General features: G+C 48.4%; 1 protein-coding gene across 1 annotated transcript in view; it reads left to right on the top strand.

The window, feature by feature from the left end:
* TLN2 (talin 2) overlaps nucleotides 1-17,639 on the top strand; it is a 269,148-nt gene that overhangs the window by 74,265 nt on the left and 177,244 nt on the right. The window contains 3 exon segments of the mRNA XM_084781229.1: nucleotides 12,801-12,972; nucleotides 14,865-14,962; nucleotides 16,656-16,785. Of these exon segments, the coding sequence (XP_084637355.1) occupies nucleotides 12,831-12,972; nucleotides 14,865-14,962; nucleotides 16,656-16,785 (370 nt within the window). The 5' untranslated portion in view covers nucleotides 12,801-12,830.

The raw sequence follows: 17,639 nt of genomic DNA, 5'->3' as shown, positions 1-17,639 counted from the left end.
GCCCGGGCCACTCTTGTTGTTGGCCTCTCTGTCCCCTTCGTCTCCCTGTATCTTTATATCATCCTCATTTCCAAATTCTACCCCTTACAAGAACTCCGGCTCTTTTGGATTAGGGCCCATGCTGTGTCAGTCTTTTTTATTGCTCCTTTGATTAGAACATACATGAGGGAGGCTTGGAGATACAGCTCAGTTGGTGGAGTACTCGCCTGACATGCGCTAAGCGCTGGGTTAGTGGTGCGTGACTGTGTTTCCCTCACTTGGGCAGCGCAAATGAGAGGATGAGAACCTCGAGGTCATCCTTGGTTACGTGAGTCGGAGCCAATCCCGGATCCGTCCCCACCTCCTCCCAGAAAAAGTCTTAAGCAAGTAACCTCAGAGGTGAAGAGGTTCACTTTGGCTGTGCTGGTCATGGTCACTTCGTCATATGGCTTTACATGTTATGCCATGAGCTCCGGCAGAGGAGGCTGCTCCTTTATGCCGTCAGGGGAGCAGGGAGGGACAGGAAGGGGTTGGACTCTTAAGATCTCCTTCAGGAGCACTCCACAGGGGACCCAGATTCCTTTTATTGAGCCCCACCTTCTAAAGGTCCCACCAGCCCCCCAGTGCTCCCACACACTGGGAACCAGTCCTTCGATGTGCGGGCCTTCGCAGGACATTCAGGATATAACACAATGAATGATTTTAACCTAAGTGCCGCTGCAAAGACCGAGTCTATGCATCAGACAACAGGCTGGCCTGCTGGGGTAGCGTAGGGGAAGGATGCTGTGTACATGGGGTAGCAGTAGAGGAAGGATGCTGTGTACATGGGGTAGCAGTAGAGGATGCTGTGTATGTGGGGTAGCAGTAGAGGATGCTGTGTACATGGGGTAGCAGTAGAGGATGCTGTGTACGTGGGGTAGCAGTAGAGGATGCTGTGCACGTGGGGTAGCAGTAGAGGATGCTGTGTACGTGGGGTAGCAGTAGAGGAAGGATGCTGTGTACATGGGGTAGCAGTAGAGGATGCTGTGTATGTGGGGTAGCAGTAGAGGATGCTGTGTACGTGGGGTAGCAGTAGAGGATGCTGTGTATGTGGGGTAGCAGTAGAGGATGCTGTGTACATGGGGTAGCAGTAGAGGATACTGTGCACATGGGGTAGCAGTAGAGGAAGGATGCTGTGTACATGGGGTAGCAGTAGAGGATGCTGTGTACGTGGGGTAGCAGTAGAGGATGCTGTGTACGTGGGGTAGCAGTAGAGGATGCTGTGTACATGGGGTAGCAGTAGAGGATGCTGTGCATGTGCATGTGGCTGTGCCGTACCTATGTCGTGGAAGATTTGTCACTTCCCCCACATGCTTTTTCTTCCCTTCCTCCTTGCTTCCTTCATTTCTTATTTTTAACAATTTCACATATATGCCCCACTCACACTGACCTCTAATCTACCCTCCAGCCCTGCCCTCCTTTCTCCCCCTACTCTAAGTCCCTCACAATTATGTCTGTTCACTTTGTTTTGTGACCTACTCTGAATAACCAGGGCCATGGTGTGTCCTGGAGCTGTCCATGTGAGGTTGGTGAGCTCAGTCCAGCAGTAGCTCCCCCTCCCGGAACTCATCGGCAGCCAGTAGTGTAGAGATGCAGGGTGGGGCCCCACAAGCCCCTCCTTGTTCCTTGACTGTAGATGGGCCTGATCTTGTGTGGGCCCAGGACAAGTAAGGACAATTGTTGTCACTTGATAATTGTGTTGGTTGTATGGAGCCTGGAGGATGGGATCTGTTTCTTCCGCCGTACACCCTGGCATCTAGCTGGCGTTCTCCCCTGTGCCCTCTCCTACAATGTTGTCTTGTTTAGATCTGAACCCATAACAGTTGTTTGCTCTGTGAATCTTCGGCAGTCTTGGCTCTTCACGTTTACCGGGTTGTAAGAAAGGGCTTCTGACTAAAGCTCTCTCTTATTTTGTCTCTCAGAGTTTCATTTGTTTATGTTTGTGGATGTCTGTGCGCCACAGGTGTGCCTGGTGCCCAGGCAGGCCAGAAGAGGGCGTCAGATCCCCTGAAACTGCAGCTACAGATCTACAGAGGGCTGTGAGCCTCTGTGCATATGTGCTGGGAATTGAACTCAGGTCCTTTGTGAGAGCAGTCAGCGCTCTTCTCCACCCAGCCACCTTTCTAGCCTCTCCAGCCCTCCCTTGCTTTGGGATGAAGTGGAACGAACACATACAGACTTAACTATGATTGGGTTTTTTGTTATTCATAATGTAAATCTTACCCATAATCCACTGACAAAAGTGGAAAGATTTTTTTTTTGATCTGGCTTCATTTTATTAAGACCAGGATAAGTGGCGCCCCAACAGTCCTTCCATGCAGTTAGGTGGGGTCTGGTGGGCAGTTCTCGACACTTGGGTTTACAGAAATCAGAATATTGACGCTCGCCAATCACATCCACACAGCTTTTTGTAAGAAAAACTGAGTCAGTCCGTTCTTCTGTCATTCCTACAGTTTGCCATATATTTTTAAAATTTATGTTAAGCATCTATCTTTTCTCTGCCTCTCGTGTAAATCTGTTTTATGGACCATGCCAGATGTTTTTTCTCCTATTCATTTCTTTGCTGATTCTCCTTCTTGTTCTGGTCCCTTAGCCTGAGCCTTGGATGGCAGGCTCATTCTGCAGCATAGATTGAACTATAAAACCTGGATTGATTCTCGGCTGCCCAGTTGCTAATACATATTCATTTAGCTATCCTATAACTCAAAATGCAAACTGATGTCCCCTGAACATTTGCTTTTGTTTTTCTCTTGTGGTCTCAGTCTGTTCTGGGCTTCTCTGAAGAAATGTTGGTGTGGGGGAAACATGGGAACTTTTAGATAGATGGCTTGTAAAAATCTGAAATTAAAAGCAGAAGAGATTTTAGAATGGAAAAGCCTGCTCTACAGCCTTATTTATGAGTGTGAAAACTTGGATATAGCCAGTGTACATAAAAAAACACAGCTTGGTACATTATAGGATATTTCATTGCAATATCATATGTCTATTTAAAATGTGATATTTTAATAAAATATTGAGATATTACAGATCTTACAATACTGTGGGAAATGATTATGATGGAGGTAGAGTTCCATATACAGAATCATATAGAATACATTTTCTCAACTGTATAAAAACAGATAAACCCAAAGGACATGTGTCAAAATGTCAGTGTTGCCTGTCTGTAGTTGGAGTGGGGCCAGACAGAGATGTCTGAATTCAGACAGACCTGGGTTGAAGCCTTCTGTGTTTACCTTTTTATTTATACAGCACACCCCTTTATTCAGCCTGCTTTGCCTAGGATAAATCGGACCTCACTTTCTGAGTCATTAGGCAAGTGTGTGATACTCAGTAATTCACCAAGTGCAGGTTCAATTATTAATAACAGCCATTAATAATACATACCTCTCCCATTTTACTGTTTTCTTAACAGAAGCACTGTTTTTGCACGTTCCTTCTTATTTAGGGAGCACACATTTGACAAGTTTAAAAGCCACTGTGTTTTGGTTGGCCTCTTTAGACAAAGTCTCAACCCCTTCATGGTTGTGTGTTGCAATATGTGTGCTTGACTCATAAAAAGGCTTAAGAGCCACTGCCAGGTGTATGGTGTCATCTACGTGTATGATGTCATGTGTGTGTGTGGCCTCATCTATGTGTGTGTGGCCTCATCTATGTGTGTGTGGCCTCATCTATGTGTGTGGGTGGCCTTATCTATGTATGTGTGTGGTGTCATCTATGTGTGTGGGGGGGGCCTCATCTATGTGTGTGTGTGTGTGTGTGTGTGTGTGTGGCGTCATCTATGTGTGTGTGTGGCCTCATCTATGTGTGTGTGTGTGTGTGTGTGTGTGTGTGTGTGTGTGTGTGTGGCCTCATCTGTGTGTGTGTGTGTGTGTGTGGCCTCATCTATGTGTATGGCGTCATGTATGTTCCCTGCTATCATTTACAGTGTTTTAAAAATACACATTTATTAGTGTTCTTGCATTATGGAAATGGGGAGGTTACAACAGATGTACGTATCTTGATTATCAACCTGAGTGGTTTGAGAGATACTTGCGAGACTATTAAGCATGCTTCTGGGCGTGTCCACGGTGAGGGTTTCAGAGGAGCTAGAACATGAGGGTTTTGACTTAACCAACCGTTTAGTCCATCGATGGACCCACAGTCTACAAGGCAGGGTCTGAGTTGCTAGAGGTGTCTTTGAACTGCCTTTGTTGGCATGGCCTCGTCTATTCTCTGCCACCTGGCTTCCGTGAAATGAGCAGCCACTGAAGGACTGGGAAGCACCTGCTGCCCTGATCCTGTTCTGCCTCGCTGCAAGCATGGAGCAGTGGGTGCAGCTTCTGTGAGCTGAAACCTCCAAAATGAAACCTCTTTTGTTTTCCCAGGCACGTGTCAGGTGCAAAGGCTAGCATGGTGGCCCATGGCGAGTTAAACATAACAGTTCCTGGGTCTGAGATGAGGAACATTTAAACTATGCGCAATTTTACTGCAACATCCGAATGTTTGAGCATAAAATTGGGCGGTCCTGGAAGGAAGGCCGGAAGCGACATTGAATCCAGTTCAAGAACGTTGGATGGGTCCCATGACAGTTCTGCCACTAGGCCTGAGGCTACGGGAGTGAAGCTGTTAATTACTGTATGACTTTTCTCATTGCTGTGATGAGAGCAACTTAAGGAGGAAGGCTTGCTTTGGCTCACAGGGTGAGCCTACAACATGGGCAGACGCTGCATCTGGTGAAGCATCAGGTGGGGTCACATTGGCTCTGCAGCCAGGAAGCAGAGCGTGTCTCTGTTTCTTCATTCAGTCTGGACCATGGGATGTTGCCAGCCACGTTAGGGTGTGTCTTCCTACCTCAGCTAACCCATTCCCTCACAAAGATGCCCACTATGCTGTAAGGGGAACTAGACCCTGTCAGGTTGACAATCAGTGCTATCCACCACAGTCACATTCCTTGATATGTTTCAGCTGTTCACATATACTCCAGATTTTTATATCGAGGCTCCTACAGAAATGCTCTTCCGATATGCGGTTAATAGATTAACATAGATAAATGACAAGAATATGTCTTTACTTTTCTTTCCTTTATTCCTCAGAATTCCTTCTTGAAAAGGCCACGCCCTATTGCCTTTGTGAGTGATGTGTGGTTTGCAGCCTTTCATTGAACGCGACCAGAGCTGGGAAGTGGGAGGTTCCTTCAGTGTGATCATGTCAGTGCGCACCATCGCCTGACACTTGACATCGGGCTGCTGTAGCACGTATCCTTCAGCGTGGACCAACCAGTGTGGCATCAGATTAAATACATGCATAAGGAAGACCATGTGTGCGTGTAGGCGTGCGTGCATGTGTACAGTCCTTTACTATATTCCCCCGTGATGAATCTAGAAGATGCTGACCCTTCCCCCAGATCTCTTGGAACGGAGCCCCGTGTTTTCCAGTAAAGGCTAGTGTGTGGTCTGTAGTCACTGCAGGGGTGTGTGCTGCAAAGACAAAGCTGTCTGCCTCACCTACAGCATGGAAATCTGCTGTCCTGAGGTGTCACAAGGGGTCCAAGAGCACCAAGTGATGGGAGGATGCATGCAGACTAATTCATGGTTCTTCTGGTTTGGACCTTCATGATGATTTTCCTTCTGGTTTTTCTTGAACGGGACCTTTTATTTATTTATTTATTTATTTATTTATTTATCATCATACTTGCTTTTGGAAACAGCCTGTTGTCCACAATCTGAACAAGTTAAGGCGTAAAAGAATTCAAAATCAGGGTTCAGTTTAGAGCCAGGTTCTTTCTTTAGCCTTTGATGGGGGAAAGAAGAGCAGGTGAACCCGGAAGGGAGACTCCAGGAGGACTGAGGAGGAATTGGATGGTTTATTCTGCTGCCCTGAACATCAAAGCCGAGTGGCGAGGTTCCGGGAAGCCCACAGAGTGGTCTGATGGAAAATGACAGTACATTCCTCACACGGCTGGCCTAGGACTTCACTTATCTTCCCAGAGCCTCTGAGTGTGTTCTAGAAGGGGAGGTTGGGAGGGGGAATCTCTGTCACTTTCTAGCTTGTCAAAGGCACCCAACAACAATACCTACTTCAGAGGGCTATGAAGCCATTCGGGTCAAAGGGTCCCCCAGGGATGAGCCTGTTAGTGTCTGTGGTAAGGTAGCCCAGGGCCGAGTGTTGGGAGGAATATTGGAGAATTCCTTTGGAGGGCCACATACGACATGGATAGCCCTCTCTGCGCGTGTGGTGACTTTACTGCACTGTGACCGTGGACAAGTCTCTTGACTTCCAGGTGACAGTTTCTTCATCTGGAAGTGGTAAAACAATAGCAGCATCTTTCCCTGTCACTCCGTCTGTATTCCACACTCGAGGGAGCGTTTAGCTCTCTTACTGGAGCGAGAACAGCCAGCTTGCCTGCACTAAGTCAGCCCTGAGCCCTTCTCCGTGGTGGGTGTTGCCAGGGGCAGGGGAGCTCCTTGTCCTCCCTCGAGGACTCGCTAATGAAGTTGGACTTATTCGACCTTGGTTCTGTCTAATTTTCTTAAGTTCATGTTGTGAACTGTGAGGTTGAGGCTCTGTGGCCCTTGAAACGGGTTTTAGGTGAGAGGGCGTGGTTTGGTCTGGTGGATGTTGGCAACCTGCTCATCTTTAAGCCTTTGAATTATTGTGGATAGATACTTCTTGGTCTGATTTGAGTTGACTGTGTTGTTAGTTTAATGGTATGGCCTAATAAATGTTTATTAGTAGGCTTATAAGTACTACCGTGGTATTTTCTAACCCACTTTTACAATCAATAAAGACACAGAAACCTAGTATATTTTAGAATAGCCTATTTTTCCACCTGGAGCAAGGCAGCTCTTACCTCCTAAGCTCTCTTCATTTATCTCCCAGCCTCCATCCCGTGCCAGCTGCTTCTAATAATTTCTACTTGATTTATCTCTCATCCATAATCCCAACATACTTGCTAAGGTTGTTCAGTTGGGCCATTTCTTTCATGTGGGACTTCAGAGCTCCCCCTCTGGGCCCACAGGGCTCTTTCCTATCTCATGGCCGTTCTCCTCCTTCCTCCTCCGCCCCATCTGCCTCTCCTTCCCAAGATCCTCTCTGCTCAAAGCCCTGGAACCTTGACTCTACCCCTTTCATCTGGCTCGCCCAGGTGTAGGCCTTTTATTCAGCCAATCAGGGAGACAAGGGTCAGGGCAGCAACTAGATCTTGTGAACCAGTAATTAGCATCAAAATAGTTAGCATCAGACCAACCTCCAACACAACTGCGCAGAGGTGTGAACACTGATAGAAGCTCATGGCTGGGGAAGTGATGGGGCCAGGTAAGCAGCCTACTGCTGTTGTACCCTGGGGACATGATGCCTACCTCCGATAGCCTTCTGTAGATGTGTATGTTTATATCCATACGTCAGTGTTGCTGTTAGCTTTGGTCAGAGAAGTGTCTTCTTGCAGTAGTCAGTCGTAATTGCAGAAACAGCTGTTCAGAGTTTTGACAGGAGGGACTGTTGGGTGTTCAGCCTGAAGTGGGACCTCATCCGTGGCTCGAGGAGCTTCACAGAAGGTGGGGCGAATAAATACGAGAGCCAGAGGAAGGGGGCGGGGGTACTGTGGAAGTCTGTCTTCCAGGCATGTCGTGACCTTTGCACTCTTGAACTCACGGCAGGTGTGCCCACCTGCACAAAATTGGGCCTGCCCATTCTGTCATGAAGAGAAGGGTCCATGGGCCCTGCCTCTCTCTGAGGATCCACAGGCACTGATGGTTGCTCGGGGGCTGGGGGGGGGGAAGGAAGGGGGGGACAGGGGGGAAGGTGTGGCATTTTTCAGTAGTGTCACCACTGGTAAAGTGCCCATGCTTCTGTAACCAGCCCCGATGAAACTCAGGGGACACCCAAATAAGGCACGGGAAGTCTGCCTTTGGCTTTCCGTGGAGCACACATTCATTTCCGGGATCCTCAGTATCTTCCGAGCACTGGGGCCTTGAGGTTCACAGCTCATTATCCGGACTCAGCCACTGTTCTCAGAAGCCAAGAGAGGCGACGGTGCCCTGCTGGCAGATGTGTTCCCTGAGCCATGGTATGGATGCTTACTGCTGGACTGAGGATGGGCAGGAATCACAGTGGGAGCCGCATGGATTACTAGGGCTGCCCTGTGCCTAGGGTTTGTACTGACCCACCTGGCTTCTTGCTCACTTCACCCCTAGTTAGACAGTTGTCCTTCTAATTGAAAGGCTCAAAGTTGAATAGTGGTCCTGGCCTCTCTGGGAGAAAAAAAAAATCCAGGGATGGCCTTATGTAACTGTTCCCTGTCTGACCTCCCACTGTGGCTTGGTAGGCTTGATTTCCTAAATGAATGCTGGGTGCTCAGAAGAACTGGTACCTTGCTTCTTTGCCTGAGCATGTGATAAAACGGAACTGTCCTGTGTGGGACAAAGGGAGCCTCTCTACTAAAGCCCGGCCTCCTGGGTCCTCAGCGGCGGGGAGAGATGAGAGGGAAGGAGACAGACTGAGGAGGACCTGAGTAACTCACAGAAGATGTGGCTCCTGTAGACGACGGAACTGGGACACCTGGCTGCTTACTCTCACCACACCACCCCGGCCCCGGGATAAAAGACAGTAGGCTCCCCGGGGAGGGTCGGCTTGACTTACCTTTCTGATGGGCCTGCTCTGCTTAGTGTATTGGACTCTCAGTGTTTAGGGTAAGCCCTGTGCAACTGATCCTCCAGATGGCATAGCCCCGGGGTACGTGGGTTCTTACTCCATAGAGAAGCCACTGCTCTTCCCTTGTAGAGGTGCAAGTGAGACGGCCCTTTGCTCTGCTCACAGAGAGCTCAAGTGCTCACCAGAACCAAATCTGTAAGTACAAACGCAGGCTGACCCCGTAAAGGCTCGTCTCTGCGTTGTTCGTGTTTGGTTATAAGATGCATGCAGCTGTCAGGGTTACCTCCAGGGCAAGGAGCAGACATGAAGAAAGGGGATGGGTGTCACCATCCATAGTGGGATGCAGGGCCATCCCATGGGTCACAGTCAAGAAAGCATGAGCATAGCATCCAGTCCCCGCTGTGTTGGAGAGGCAAAATCCCACCAAGTAGTGGTTGTCTGGCTCTCCTGTCATGCCTGTTTACAGGGATATGTGCAGAGCTCCCTTACTGCTTCCTATAGGGCATTCCTGGGCAGACCCCACTGCTGAGTGCTATGGAGCTGGAGCCAGTCGTGATGTCAGCCCTGACCTATAGAGGGTGCTGTGTTTGCCTCTTGGGCTCTTGGATTTGGGGAATCTGGGTATCTCTTAAGACTTAGGTGCCAAGACTTAGCTTCTCCACAAGTGGCCAGCTTTACTTCTCCTCTTGAGATCCTGGGATATCTAGGAAAGATTGTTGAATGCTGGATCTGTGCGGGAGTCTGGGGCTTGCCAGAGGGCACTGGCCCTGGACAGGAATCTTATCTGCTTTTGCTCCTCTCTTCTGGAGTCAAGCATGAACAGTAAGATGAGCTTTGCAGCCTCTGTGCTAGCCGAGCGCAGTAGGATGCTTCCGGTGTTTCTATGGCACCCTAGGCTAATTTTAATAATTACTCAGCACGTTCTGTGTGCCTTTGACATGTTTAACTCATTGGATTCTATGGCAGCCTCACTGATAGATCTTTTTTTTTTTTCCTTTCTGTTCTGTTTTTCCGAGGAGACTGAGGCACAGGAACTTAAGCACTCTGGGTGGTACAGTTAACACGGCAAGGTGGAGTGGAAAACTTCTTGGTTCTAACTTGTCAGGCATAAATCCAAGGACCAGCCGCTCATCCTGACCAGTGGTGTTTATCTTGGACTCCCTGGCTAGGCCTGGGCTTGCTCATCCCTAGCTGGACCAGGAGGATCCTCGGCTGTATTCAGCTCTCTGGAACTGGGGCAGGTGGGGGGGGTAATTTTTTTAATATCTACATTTCATTGCTGTTTCCCGTGGCTCGTCTTCTATAATGGATAGTGTAGAAGGTATTTTTGTGCTGGCTCAAGTGACCTTTATACATATAATGAGAGCAAAGTGTCATCAGAGTGAGAAGAAATTAGTAAAAGGAAAATGAAGTAAATGTTTTGAATTTACAGTATATCCTGTCTTTTAATGTACATGCAAAATATTTAAGATCAATATGAGAGCGGACATTTAGACTGGAGCAAAAGGAAACACCCTAAATAGGAGCTGCAGAAAGTCCTGTGTGAATTTGGCTGTGGGCTTTCTTGCAGCTAATTCTGAAAATGAAGCCCAACCAGCCATTCCACATGCCGAGTGTGCGCCATTAAAATGGGGTTAGGATACAGGAGAGGAGTCGGTTGCCCAGAAAACAGCCAGGTAGGGAAGGAGCATGCATAGGTACCAAGGTTGTTCGAGGTGCACCGTTTGCCCAGGAGATCCGGCGCGACTGCTCACATCCTCGCCTTCAGTTAACATCTCTGAACTGATAATGCTGCAATCCCCTCTCCTTGCCGTAGGGTAAAGCACAGCACTTACTGCCAACAAACGTTTATTTTTTGCAAGAATCTTGCTCATTTAAGAGTGACATGAGAGCTAGCTCACTGCCACAGGCCTTGTCAGGATGAGTAAGTCATTGTGCACTTTGGTTTCAGATCCGGACATTGGCTATGTACGTGAGTGGTCATCATGCATGGTCATAAAAACCTAGACCCTACGTGGAAGGGACTGTTTAGAACACGTTTCTTCATGTAAATACATTGTATTTTAAAAATATTCCCATGAGGCGGCTGGGGAGGTGGCTCAGTTGGTAAAGTGCTTGCATGAAAGCATGTAGATTTGACTTCAGATTTCTAGCACCCATGTAAAAAGCCAGATGGGAGGCGCACACCTGTAATCATGGTGGCAGGCAGGTGGGGAGACAGGATGATCCCTGGGGCTCACCGGCTAGCCAGTCTAACTGAACTGATGGGCTCTGGGTTCAGGAAGAAGCCCAAGGTTGTCCTTGGCTTTCACACACATAAGCACATATGAACACATACACACACATGTGTATATACCGTGTGCACACCCGTACAGATTCCTGTATAGTAAACTATTAGTCTTGTTTATTTGGGAACACTGAATCACGTGTAAATTAAGGAGCCAGGAGTAAGAAACACACTGAACTCTCTTTAGTCGGGGGCCTATGCACAGTGCCTTTCAGAGAGATCTCTTTTATGATGTGATCCTGAGTAAAGACAATGATTCTCTTTACAGTAGTTGTTTGGGGTGACTGAATAGCTCAGAACATGGCCTCTGCTGTTTCTCATTCTTTTTTTTTTAAAGATTTATTTATTTTATTATATATATGAGTGCTCTGTTTTCATGGATACCAGAAGAAGGGATCAGATTTCATTACAGATGGTTATGAGTCACCACATGGTTGCTGGGAATTGAACTCAGGACCTCTGGAAGAGCAGCCAGGGCTCTCAACCTCTAAGCTATCTCTCCAGTCCTTTCTCATTCTTTTGAGCTTCTGCCTTGCACTAGAAGAGCTGCCTGCATTCCATGCCCTTCCTCCTTGGATGCTTGGAGGGGGAAACATGAAAGGCTGGTGGGGAAAGCTAGCTGCGGGTACCGGTTTCTCCCTGCTGCCTGAAGGGCAGAAGCAGAAAGTGGTTGGCACGGAAGTCTGAGGTACTCCTGGCCTGGAAGTGGACCCGGACAGCAGGCTCCCAACCCAAATGCCTTGTCTACTCACCCTCTCCCCAACAACAGACTGAGAGGCGGCTATGTGGGCAGAGCCCAGAACTGAGATGGCCTATGGTGAAACAGGGCACTTAGGATCATCAGCAGGCAGACCCATGTGTGCGTGGCTTCCTGATAGGACAGGTGGTGCACGGTGGATAGCAGCTTATCCACATGGGATGGGAACTTCTACCTGTGGCTCTGTCCGCTTCCCAGCAAGCCTGCATGGGAGATGTGTTGCTACGCTTTGAGCCAGCCCTCTCCTGCACCTCACCCCTGATGCTGCTATCCACTTTAGTTTTAGCCCACACGCCACTGAGCTCTGTTACCTGAGTTGACAGGGAGCTCCAAGCGGTGGGACTCCTCCGAGTCCTCACCTGACCTGTGAACTGACCGTCTTCCTCTGGCCACTGGGTTCTCACATGTTCACTTTGATGCCTCTTTCTCCACCCCTGTTCTGCTGCTCCAAGGACACTTAGAACTCTTTCCCCAGGGACTAGAAAAGATTAGCCATCCCTTTCTGTTGCATCCCGTGACAGGCGTCCAGGATGGCATTGCACCTCATGGCCTTCTCCACCGACTTCCAGCCTTGAGCCATGCTGGGATATCTCAGGGGTTTGGGAAACTCTGCAACTGTCCCCATTCCCCAGGGGACAGACAGATACATAAAGCCATCCGCAACCCAGCAAAACTACCCATTTCTCTTTAGAGCTTAAAAACTATTGACCAAAAGTGGTCAGAGTTCCTCAAATATGCCTGCAAAAAAACCAGCTGGAAGTAGCTTCCTGGCTGGCTTTGAAAACCTTGGCAAGGCGGTGGGAAGTGTCAGGCGTTTCCAACTCCTCAGTCCTGTTGGCAGTCCAGCCGCTGGGCAGGCTGTAGCGCCTCCATGTAGTCTGGGGCTAATTCTTGACAGTCGTTGCTGCTGTGTGTGGAGGGGTATATGTTGACATTTCTCAAATTAGGAATGTTAGCACAGTATCACACACATACAACACTCCTACTGGTTCTGACAGCGATGTGAGTGATTTTATAGTGGGGCAGCCGGGTTAACAACATTTTTTTTTCTTTCCCTGCAGCCAAATAATGATTGTATGCATCAAGGCTTTGTTTCCTTGTGTGTTCTAGATGCTCTGAGTGCAACGCATCAAGTCATCAATGAAAATGGTGGCCCTGTCCTTAAAGATCTGTGTCCGTCACTGCAATGTGGTGAAGACCATGCAGTTTGAGCCATCTACAGCCGTTTATGATGCCTGCCGCGTCATTCGGGAGAGAGTGCCCGAGGCACAAACCGGGCAAGGTGGGTCATGGTTTTTCATTGGCTTTTGAAAGGGTGTGTGGATACCCCTTAATTCTGTAGCTAAAGGGGCACCACCTAGACACGTTTACATCTCTGTTTCAAGCCAGGCCTGGAGGCTCACTTCTATAATCCCAGCACTCTGGAGGCAGAGTCAGGCTGATAGCTCTGAGTTCAAGGTCAGCCTAATCTGCATATCCAGTTCCAGGCCGTCTTGTTTCTGTACTACACTGTGAGACCCTATCTGGGGGGCTGGGGGCGGGGATCTGGAGTTTAAGTGAAATGCCTTCTTACGTCACCCCCTGATAAGACCAGGGCTTTCCTTGTCAATGGCCACATTGACCCATAAGGACATGCCTCTTGTCTTGACCCTCTTCAGATGACCATCCTGCAGTTTACAAACTACCTTTTGATTTGTCACTATACTGGTCAAATAAAGAATAGCATCCTTACCTGATGCATAATGACTCCATGCAGCCTCAGCCCTGTGTGAAACTCCAATAGCACAAGCCCTTTGAAGGAGCTCCATGAATCTTTAACCTTAATTTCTTATATGATTTTATTTTTAATTATGTCTATGTGTGTGTGCTGGTACCAACAGAGTCCAGAAAAAGGCATTGTTTATGATTGCTGAGTTTTACTAAATTAGCCAGAAATAAAAATTGCCTAATAGTCCATATCTGACACTGAGTTTGCTTGTTCCGTCTCCTGATGCTCTCCAGTTCCTTTTTATTGTTTTCGGACTCTTTGGGTTGAATGGATATGCGTTCTGGCGAAGGCCTCTAACAACTCAGGTGTTGTGGGAGCCCCGCCACTCTGAAGGGATCCAAGAATTCCAGTTACAGTAAAGAAAAGATGGCTTGAGGCGGTGGCTCAGACAGTCAAGTGCTTGCTGCATAAAAAGTCCTTGCGGCATAAGTTTTAGGGTCTGAGTTTGATCCCCAAAAGCTGCATACGCTTGAAATACCCTCAGCAGGGAAGAAGAAACAGGATCCCGGGAGCCTCTGTCAGCCAGCCTAGCTGCCGGCAAACAGCAGGCCGGTGAGAGACCCTGACTTCATGGGCAAGGCGGAGGAACGACACAGGAGGCTGACATCTGGCCTACACAGAGCTGCATGTGCTCCACTCCCCACCCTCCACACACTAGGAAGAGAGAAGTCTAGGCGGGCGGTGGTCCTGCCCCTTTCCTGCCCCAGGCCTCTCTGACTTCCCGCACTAGAGTGTGAGGTCTTCATGGGGAAATACTAAGTTCAATTTTTCAACTATTTTTCTTATTCTGTGGTACTTGGCAGCATAAGCTTCACTTCAGAAGGAAGTCCTAAATAACTTGTTGCTGCTTTTTTAAAACTCAGTTTTAAGGTCCTCATCACATAGCCCAGGCTAGCTCAGTCTTCCTGTCGCAGTTTCCCTAAGGCTAAGATTGCAGAGCATTCGTCGCCACTCTCCAATGAGTCTTTTATGGTGCGCTCTATTGCCGTGGCCCGTCTTCCCTGGTTAGCCTCAGTGGCCCTGGACTTAGGTCCTTACTGCCCCCATTTTTTAAGGACTGTCTTATCATGCCCTGTGGGTACCTAGGTAAATGAGTCCATGTCAGCAAAGACTAGAAAACAGAGCTAACTTCAGTTAGAACCGCAGGCTGCTCTGCTTTTTGAAGACTCTCTAAGCTGTAGGTGTAGCTCCAGCCCACTGGTCCATCCGCATGAACCGGGCTGTGGTCCTGGATTCGGCCGGGAGGCTCTTCCCAGACGGCGTCAGTGCGAGGGAGTGATGCTGTGCTGTTGGTAAGGAATGGGTCTCTCTGGTGGTGGACAGTATCGACCTCCTTGGTAAGTCAGTGCACTTGGGTCAGCGATGGCTTTGTCCCCACTTGGCCCCCTCTTTTCTCTGTTTTCCAGCTTCTGACTATGGGCTGTTTCTCTCTGATGAAGACCCCAGGAAAGGGATTTGGCTAGAAGCAGGACGCACACTGGACTACTACATGCTGCGGAACGGGGTATGCCGTTGGCTCTGTCTTCTTTTTAGGTTTTGTTTTCCCCTTCATTTATGTGATTTTGTGTGAGCAGGTGATTTGATTTGCACGTGTGTCTGTGTTATACTTCCTTGTGTGGTACCCACGGAGGCCAGAAGACGGCATTCGGAAACTGGAGTCCCAGACTGCTGTAAGCCGCCATGCAGGTGCTGAGAATCAAACCTGGGTCTCCTGGACGAACCGTGCTCTTAGCCACTCAGCCATCTCCCGAGCCCCATCTTTAAAAGTTTTCTAAAGAACACTTCTTTATTGTGTGTTCGTGTGTGTGGATTTTTATTTTTTTATTTCATGGCGTGCATTGAAGACGGCAGAGAACAACTTTTAAGTGTTGGTTTCTCTCCTTTCATCATGTGGGTCCTAAGAACTGAACAGCCTCGGTGCCCGGCACCTCCACTGAGCCATCTTGCTGGTCCACTGGTTCTGTTTTCTCATCGCTTAGCTGCCGGGAAACCAGCTGTGGACACCGAGTCTGTGACAGCGTTCTAACCCACGAGCTTCTTATTAACAGTCTCCACGTGGTGAGCCTGTGTGGCTGGCCAGGTGGTGAGCAGAGTCTGGCCATCTGAAATGCATGAAATTCCACAGAGGGATTGAAACGGTTTGTGGTTAGTGTGCTGAGCAGCGTCTCCATGCCGAAGTTGGGCCTGGCAGGCGGGAAGCAAGCTACACTATCTTCCTGGTGTAGATACGAGGTGTTCCTGGGCTGGTGCAGAGATGCCCTAAGACTGCCCAGGGCTTGTTTCTGAAAAAAGAAACTTCAACTGCAGATGCAGGTTCGCTGACTCCCAGTGACAGCCACGGAAGTTACCTCCGTGGTTTAAGCAATGAGTAAAAATGTGAGGAGCATTTGTCTCCCTTGACTCGCATGATCCTGGGGTTTTGTGTGCCTGATGGTATGGGCTTGCCGGGATGGCCAGGAGCCCACAAAGCAAGAGTGGAATGTTCAGCTAATTTGCGGTACTTCTCCTCCTCATCTGTAATTTATAAGAATTATAATGAAAAAAAAAAAAGGTCTCCTGTTTTGAAGTAACCCCCTACCTCATTCCTTGTTTTATCTCACCATTGCCCTATTTTACTGCAGTCTTGACAAACTATTTCTGCTTCGATGCCTACTATGAAGCCTTCTGGAGATATTATTTATGTCTTTCATTATGTAGCCTTCATATATAGTAAATATATACAGCAAGGATTCTAAAAGTAACATTTTAAAAATAAACGTTCATTTTGTGTGTATGGGTAGTGAAAGTTTTTCCCCCCTCTGATGATAAAACATGACTCCAGATTCTATTTCCATCGTGTGAAGCATTATCCTCAGCCTCGGTAGTGCTGCTCTTTCCCAGCCGCTGGAGCGTGTAGCCATCTTCACTTTAGAGAAAGTGGTTTTTAGTCATTGCGAGCTACAAGTATTCCCTCTTGGAGGACAATTTTATTACGAGAGATTTCTGTAGTCCCCATGAAAGTCATTACTTAGCTCTCAGAATTCCATGTGCTAGGCTCAGCAGCACCCCCATGAATACTTAGGAAGGCTTTCAAAAATAAAATATTGGACAAAGGGAGATGTACAGGCATCTTCTGGGGACTTGATTTCCAAAGAAAAGTGTCCCATGCTGCTGTGTTCTTCAACTCAGTCTGTGGTGTGTGCGTGGCGTGTGTCTAGGACATTTTGGAGTACAAGAAGAAACAGAGGCCTCAGAAAATCCGAATGTTGGATGGCTCTGTGAAGACTGTGATGGTCGACGACTCTAAGACCGTGGGGGAGCTCCTGGTCACAATCTGCAGCAGGATAGGTGAGCAGCTCAACCTCGACCCTTGGCCACACCCACTCCCTCGGCCACACCCACTCCCTTGGCCACACCCACCCCGGCAGTGTTCTGCCCACACCCAAGAGAGCCCCATCCACCTCTCCATTAGCCTGACCTCCAGCCGGTATAAAACTTCTCACTAAGCTGCCGAGGTTGAGAGCGTTCGTTTCCCTTTGTAGAAAGCAGTCATAGTTTATCAATGGAAATGACTTTCTAGCAGTGTGATTCACTCTTTCCCACTGACAGCCACGTTCTCCTGAATTCTCACTCACAGTAACAGCCAGTGTGACTATTACAGATTTGCTTCATGTTGCTCCTGCCAGTCTCTCCGGGGACCACCCCTGCCACTTAGCATAGGAAACCCCTCCAAGCACTGCACTAAAGGAGCCTTATGCATCTTAGGTTTCCCACCATGGAAGGGTGCAGTCATCTTCACACTTCTTGTTTGGCAGGGTTGTGCCTTGGTTCTCAAAAATTAATGGAGGCTGAGCATGATGTTATGCACCTTTGATCCCTGTAAGAAGGAGGCAGGGGCGGACAGGTCTCCATGGTTTGAGTGCCACCACGGTCTACATAGTGAGTTCCAGGCCAGACAGGCAGGACTACATTGTGAAGCTATGTCTCCAAATAAGTAATGACACAAATAAATAAATATTAATGGAGTCATTGGGATGTGGCTCAGTGGTAGGTGCTCTTCTTTCGTGTTTTGGGTTTGATCCCTGAGAAAGAGACAGAACACAGGGAGGGGATCAGAGACTCAGAGAGAGAGAGAGAGAGAGAGAGAGAGAGAGAGAGAGAGAGAGAGAGGAGAGGGAGTGTATAGAAGTCTGTTTGTGGGA

The sequence above is a fragment of the Acomys minous genome (assembly GCF_964271855.1).
Source record: "Acomys minous genome assembly, chromosome: 5".
NCBI lineage: Eukaryota > Metazoa > Chordata > Mammalia > Rodentia > Muridae > Acomys > Acomys minous.
Note: the sequence above shows the minus strand (reverse complement) of the source record. Positions and strands in the feature narration are given on the sequence as shown.